At 31.6% G+C, this 7,759-nt stretch overlaps 1 protein-coding gene across 1 annotated transcript; it reads right to left on the bottom strand.

The window, feature by feature from the left end:
- Nucleotides 1-1,399: 1,399 nt before the first annotated feature.
- LOC132561478 (androgen-induced gene 1 protein-like) lies at nt 1,400-6,692 on the bottom strand. The gene is made up of 6 exons (XM_060226187.1): nt 6,537-6,692; nt 5,320-5,469; nt 4,783-4,884; nt 4,294-4,409; nt 3,393-3,544; nt 1,400-3,037 (listed from the first exon to the last, which is right to left on the bottom strand). Exons 1-6 carry the CDS (start codon nt 6,690-6,692, stop codon nt 2,988-2,990), a joined length of 726 nt encoding a protein of 241 aa, XP_060082170.1. The 3' UTR covers nt 1,400-2,987.
- Between the last annotated feature and the right edge of the window lie 1,067 nt (nt 6,693-7,759).

Here is a 7,759-nt window from a genome sequence, read left to right as displayed (position 1 = left end):
GTCGAGGCTAGCGTCAGAATGATCGTCAGGGCAACGACTTTTCAATTAAAAAATATGTCGGGGATAAGATCATGAAAGATTGTTCAAATGACACACAAGTGAATAGAGGTTTTAATACAAATTCAAATAGGATACAGTAGATCTAAACAACGAATTTAACTGCACCATATAGCCGTTTCGTCTTTCTAGGACTCGTCAGTGATGCTTACGACTTCAATTTTAAATATTGGAGGCGACTGGGGTAACTTCAGTGATCGAAAGAAATGTCAAAATCTTGCCCCGGAATTCATTAAATTTCAAAATTTCATAACTCTGACATGAACGTCAAGTACATGTGTATATTCTTAACAGTGTCACTATTCGAATGAATTAAAACGTGGCATGCAGGTTACGGCAAACTTGGGGGACTAACAGTCCACCAGCAGTGTCTATCACCTTCAAACTCCAAGCTTGTAGAAAGACACACAAGTGAATGTCACCTTTTCATACAAATTTAAATTAGATACAGCAGAGCCAATCAGTAAATTTAACTGCGTCATACAACTGTGTCGTCCTTCCTGCGTTACATGACCATTATTTTAGAATCTTTGATAGTTCGCTGAAATATACGGAAGCGTATTCAGGCCAGGTTGTGTTTTATTTAATCTCGAAATTTTGAGTTAGTGACTCGAAATTTCGAGTTAGTAATACGACATTTTGAGATAGCAACTCGAAATTTCGGGTTAACATCTCAAAATTTCTGATTACTAACTCAAAATTTCTGATTGCTAGCTCGAAATTTCGAGTTAAGATAAAACACAACGTGGCCGGAATACGCTTCCGTAGAAATACAATGTAAGAATACATCGAAAAAAAGAGTCATTATCTATTGCTTCTCAAGTACTTATGCTGCTGCCCCCACGGACAGGCTCAATTTTTCTCTACATTGAAATCACAAACTAAATGTACTTTTTTCGTCTGTCGTCTAGTTTCACATTGTTCTCCGCAGCCGACGGTTAAATGGATCTTCTTCAGCATCGGATTTCCAACTATATCCATTGCTCAAAGAAGTCCTTGCTATTTATTTGCATACCCCCTGATGGCTAGAGACGCCTCAACCATTTCGCCATCACGGCCCCACTACTTCAGTAGCTAGATTAGATAAAGTCAGAAATCTGTGTACATTCCATAAAATCACATTTACATAGCCTCTGTCTAAAGCATTGATTGGAATAAACAACCTTCATTTTTGCGTATTATTTATGTAAAATGTCCAAATGGTCGAACTTGTTATGGATTCAGGAATGTTGAAATAATAAAAAAGAAACATACATTAAATGATTGTAAGTCATGGCATCATTCTTAATAATCACAATTACTTTATTATGAAAGACATTACAAAGCATAATAAGCTCACCATGATATATTTTCGTAATACATTCAAAACATAATGTAACACATACTTGTATAGAGAGGGTTTGAAAAGGAAATAGCATAGAAAATGTCACAGACGCAAACTATTGTAAAATTATCAAGCCAATTTTTTTTTACAATTTACAAATTATTAAATTTCCAAATATCAAATAATATATTTTTCCATTTCAATCTACGAATAATTCATGTTAGTCTATCAATATTCTTTTTCTGAACACTGATGATGATACCGTAAAAAGCATACATAACAGCAAAACTGTCAGAAACGTCTGAAACTTGTTTTACAATTTTATGATATACTTCCATAAATTTGAGGACATGGTATATTATTTTATGAATTTTAATTTCAATAATGATATTTATTTATTTGAATTTTAATTTAATGGTCTCCAGAGAATAATGCTGTAAATTAAGGGGAGGTAGCTATATGTAGTGTACTGCAACTTGGCAAGAGATTACTCAAGTCTTTGGTAAGTTGTGTTATGTAGTAAGGGGAGACAACTGGATTTCTGCACTCAAAAATAGTTGGTTGACTATACACTGACTATGGCACACCAACTGAAATCCTTTCATTTCTACAATTTATACACTAAATAATTCCTTTACTTAGAACTTTGATTCTTGTAAAATTTTGTTGACTCAAACATTTCAATTCTTAAGTAAAAGTGATTCTGATATTTTTTATGATTTCTGATTTGAAAAAAACTGTTCTGCTTTTGTAATACAATTTCCTCTGATGAAAAAAACCAAATACATGTAGAAGACATTTTTTTCATATGGCAGCATGACATCTACAGTGAAAATTCAAGGTACATTCATGTGTTTTTAATGATTTTTTTCCTTGAATCCACTTCTGTTTCCAACATTTTTTTTTTGTAAAAGCCAATGTTTCAATGATTACTTTCTTAACTACACATATTATGTCATAATTCAAAAACAAACAAATAGAAAACTAGTACATCAATTAAAAACATTGAACGGAATGTTAAATAAACATATGGTTATCAAGGTATAGGATTATTTGCTCAGGACATCACTTCAAAACGTTCCCTATCTCTATCTTAACAAATATCTTCTAATTTAGGTATATGAAACTTATGGCTAACAGAAACGACTTCCTTAAAATCCACTCGTATACAGATATTGAGTTTGAATTTTGTATATCTAAAGCCTTTCCTTTTAAATGTTCACCCTAATACATACTAATATTGTCTTAAACTTTCAAAGCTTTGATTACAGCACTTCATTTCCATTAGAGAGCTGGTATATCTGACTGAAATATCACAAAACTAAAGATTTTCACAAATACTTCAATAAAATTGTGTATAAATTTGTACATAAGATGAACACTTTTCTGTAAACAATCTTCTAAATTAGGATTCCGTCAAAGTTCACCATGCACGGTATTCTTAACGAGATAAATTTTTGTTCATGATGATTAAATTAGACTGAAATTACTACAAATCATTAACACATGTCAATCATACATCTGACACTTGGTATTTGAATGATAAACATTACTGGCCCCTATACTGCCAATTTTATATATTATATCTATCTGTGTGACTTTGACATCAACTCCGTGACTTCTGTTGCATTAACTGGTAGTTTCTTCTTTCCTTCCCTGTTTTAAAAAGAAATGTCATTATAACTGTAATAATTAGTTGTAATTAATAATAGATCTTCCTCGTTACATAGGAAATCCGGTTTTTTTTGCAAATTAATTAAATTGTAAATTTACCATAATATTTATAAAAATAAATCTGAGTAACTAACTAGGTATCACATATTTACATATTCATCTAAATATTTAACCTGATATAAGTATGAAATATTTACATATTTATCTAAATACTTAATAAGGTATCACATATTTACCTGGACACTTTACCTGTTATCATATATTTACATATTTATCTAAATCTTTAACAAGGTATCACATAATCACCTGCATATCTAACTAGGTACTAGACACTTACCCCAGAGAAATTTGTTCAGGCCTTCTCCAACCAGGTAAATACTTATAAATAAAGCCATGAGAATGGCAATGAAGATAACCCTCTCGTGTGGTGCCATAACTTGAAGAACTGGGTAAACCCATATATTAGCATAGTAGGCTACCCATAGTATCCTGGAGACAAATGATAAATCTCTAGTTAATTTGGATATGTTTTATAATTTCACTGAACAGTAGTGTATTGTATAAGGATGGATGTTTGCCTACATATCCAGGCATGGCCTTGTTTCAGGATAAGCATGGTATTCCAAATGATAATGAAGAAATGATATAAAGTATGACAGACAAGGAATCCTCCATTCCCATGCAACCTTTGAACCTTTATCCTTGACTAATGACAATATGATAATTAAAGGTGTAAAACTTGATGCTACTTGATATTAATTGGTTCATATATATATACATTTGTGGATCTGTGGATCAGGTGTACTGCATTGGTGGTAATTTCCAAGGGTCAAATTTTTCACGATTTTCCTTTAGAATTAATTGAATTATATTCTGACAAAGTCAAATTTCACACTCTGTATGTAAAATAGTATCTTATACACACATGTCTGATAATTTCATGGACTAAAATTTAGCAAATTTCAACAAAGACCAAAGCAAAACACAAAAATGAGTGATTTCACAGCATGACATTAATTCTGAAGCAGATGTGATGCTTATAAGAAATGAGAGGACATAGGTAACAGTATATGATATGCCCCCTTACCCCTCCTCATCCTGTGCTCTATAAAAGAGGGTTGTAGAACATAGGTCAGATGTCAGGTTACCATCTTTATTTGTAGTATAAGATTAAGGCAGCTATAGGTTAATGCAAACCATATCATCATAATAATGTGATAAAATCATTTTATACATACCACACCAAATATGATAAAGCAAAACTAAGGAGAATCTTCAGCCCTCTTTTGCGTGTGGGAAAATGGTGGTAAACCAAATACATATCCCCCAGTAGGAATGGTAATACTGTGGTGTGCTGTAAAGAAAATCACAAAGGCATTTATTAACTAACAATGTATGTTTTAAAAGTAATATTAGGATGGGCTTTTTTTCCACTCACCTGAGAATGGGGTCCATTTTACTCATATTTGGGGGAAATGGTTAACTTGAAAGCAAATTTTTAGGAGTAAGCATTGTATGTGATGGGCCTTCTGTATCATGTTCTATGAGGTTGCCACAAAGAGACCTTGCCTCATAATGACCCTAGCTGTTCAAACGGCGATATATCCAGCAAACGAACAAAAAATCCCTTTTCCAATTTAATATCTAATACTTTCATAATAAACTCAAATCACTTCTCCAGTTTAATATCTAATATTTTATGAGAAATACAATGTAGATATATTTACCATAACATGGTTTAGCCAAGATGGAATAAATTTGTCAAGCTTCTGAGGATAAACCAGCTCTCTGTCTACAAAGTATATCCCCCAAAATGTACACACTACAAACTGAAATTAGAAAACATTAATGTATAAGAGAAAACATAGATTGAAAGTACTCAGTCACAAGATAAGTTCATACTGAAAATCTACTGATCAACAACTACCGACTCTTGAAAATCAATCTTGGTCTATGTCATCATTTATAAATACAGATTTGTATTCTTATTTTCACTGTCTTTGACAGAACAGTGTTTATTTAAAACCATATAGCTGATTTGTTTATCAAATAGACATCAACAGTGATATTTTTTTAAATAATGTACAACACTTTATTCTATGGCTGTGTCCAAAAAAAAAAAAAAAAACAGATACATTTGTGCCTCTTGTTTCACAATATTAGACTACTGCAGATGAAAATAATTCTGTAATCTTATTTTTTTTACAAAGCAACTCTGCCTTTAAAAATAAATTAAGTGATGCTGATGTTTGAATGTGACTTACCATTCCTACAGGAAATACAATGCTAGATAAAAGAATATCCCGCCAACGTTGTAAAGTAGAGCGAAGGAAGGGCTTGGACTGTGAAGGTCGATTATTGGATCCAAAAATATCATTCACACAAGAAAATCCAAAATAGAATACCTGTAGAAACTGTAAACAGGAAACAAATAATTATTTTAAATTTAAATATGACTGGAAAATGGAAGGCATTTATATACAAAAATACCAATTTCTTTAAGGTACACAACATGTACTTTCAAATATGAAGTTTAGATGTCCTGTCATTTTTCTTGGATTTTTTTTCAAGCATATACAAAGCACCATGTCCAAAATTACCTTACTTCAGAATACAATAATAACAAAGACCATGTTTTAAGATATACTGGAATGTAAACATTTTAGCAACTCAACCATAAGAGGTGCATTTTTTTTACAAAGTGTGATCATGCATGCCCTGGTAAAATTTTCTATTAAAGTTCTGATGAAGATGAAGGACCCCTTCATCCATCACTCTAAGTAACAGGTATGGCATCGGCACGTTTTCCTGATACACTTTAAGTTAAGAAGGTGCAATACATCATATTTACATAAAATATATATGGCTAATGTCTTTCATGTTATTACATGTATTCTTATAAACAAATCTACAAGAAATGTGAACTTAATATTTTGACCGTTTTGAAGATTTCAAGTGTTTAATATTTTCACCAAAAATAGTCATCCATTGACATTTCCTACCTTAAAAGTTGTTTCTGAAGAGGATAGCAATGCACACATAGATAAAAGTTTTTTGGAATTACGCTTATAAACTTTAGTTTATTTCATAGTTGACTGCCAGCTGCTTGGGAAAATGATTTAGGTACTCATCTGTCCTTCATTTTTCTACTTGTCTTTTATTGCTTTGACTTAAATCGGTTTTCTGATGTAATGCTTAATACAAGAAACATGTATGTCGGCTTACAGATAAAAGGAATTCACTGCCTCATTGAAAAGCAAAATTTTCATGCATTTTATCATTCTGTATTAGCGATAGTGTGACTTTTGAAATATTCCTCTGTATGAGTAATGCATTTTGAAAATTAATCTACGTGATAACACTAATCGTAAATTGTATATGTAACTCGATAATTGCACTCATGATTAGCTGTCGATGGGCTGTTAATCGAGTGTACTTTGATCTTACATGGTCCCACTGATGACATACTCTTGACACTTACAAAAAGCCAAAAAGTAAGGAATTTGAATTTTCCTCCATATCCGCGGTAGGTAAAAAGGTTAGTCCCTGGATCATCCTGGACTTTTAAAAGGTTAAAAGCAAACGAATACGCTAGAAATATGAAAACCACAAGATGGTAAAAAGCCGGTAAAGACATTTTAGTAAACCGGAAGTAATTCACAGAAAGTACATTTAGACACGATCATGTTTTGTATTCCGGATATATACATATAAAAATATAGATTTTATTCTGACAAAGTCGGATTTTATTATCCTTTAACAGTCAGTTCTGAAATAAAAATATTACTTTGAAATGTTGTAATATTTTTAAACAATATTTTAACAATATTCTTAACTGTCACACCACGTAACGGAAAGTTTGTCACTCTATATATCGACAGATTTTTTGTATAAATGAAAATTTTCTTATATCTAATGTCGGATTTTTTTTTCATAAATCTTTAAGTCGTGTCCACGTGTTGATGAATCTTCTCTGAAAGATGTCAGAAACTTCACAATCATATTTCCCACAAAGGATTTTGTAAACCTCTATCATATCACTGCGGGGTCTCCTATATGCTAGGGTTGGTGGCTTTAGTTTCTGTCATCTCTCATAAGTCTTTTAGTCCAGGCACTTTGTTGCTCTACGTTGAACATTTGATATCATTTCTATGCGCGTTCAATAATGATATAAAAATAGCACATAAAACTGTATTCTACAATGATTGGTATCAAAAAGGGTTAAGGATTATTAATGATATAGTTGGTGATAATGGTAAGTGTCTTTCTTATGAAGTTTTCAAACATAAATATAATATTAGGTGCAACTTTCTAAAGTATCATGGAATCACATCAGTAATAGCAAAAGCACTACACAAATATCAACAAAATCTGAACACGTATCTATAAAATATCCTTATATTCCATATATATATATATATATGTTTTAAGTAAAAATAATGTCACACCCACAGGTAAATTAAAATGGATTAACTACGATATTAATGATGACACATGGAAACAAATCTACATACTTCCTTTTAAAGTCACTAAAAATACCAAATTTCAATGGTTTCAATATAAAATTAATCACCACATTTTGACTACCAACTATGTGTTGTTTAAAATGGGTTTATCTGATACCTCATTATGTTCATTATGTAAAACAAATAGAGAAACAATTGAACACATTTTGTGGGATTGACAAGAGGTGAGACACCTTAG

Source organism: Ylistrum balloti, unplaced genomic scaffold (assembly GCF_031769215.1).
Source record: "Ylistrum balloti isolate Yb309-2 unplaced genomic scaffold, AGI_CSIRO_Ybal_v1 Utg371212, whole genome shotgun sequence".
In the NCBI taxonomy this organism is placed as follows: domain Eukaryota; kingdom Metazoa; phylum Mollusca; class Bivalvia; order Pectinida; family Pectinidae; genus Ylistrum; species Ylistrum balloti.
Note: the sequence above shows the minus strand (reverse complement) of the source record. Positions and strands in the feature narration are given on the sequence as shown.

Bases quoted from the DNA above. Each gene is read 5' to 3' on its own strand.
- LOC132561478 (XM_060226187.1), bottom strand. From the start codon at position 6,692: ATGTCTTTACCGGCTTTTTACCATCTTGTGGTTTTCATATTTCTAGCG. The intron at 5,470-6,536 runs GTAAGTGTCAAG...TCCTGTTTACAG, and splicing joins TCCTTACTTTTTGGCTTTTT to TTTCTACAGGTATTCTATTT. The intron at 3,038-3,392 runs GTAAGTGTCTAG...TTTTTAAAACAG, and splicing joins CCTGAACAAATTTCTCTGGG to GGAAGGAAAGAAGAAACTAC.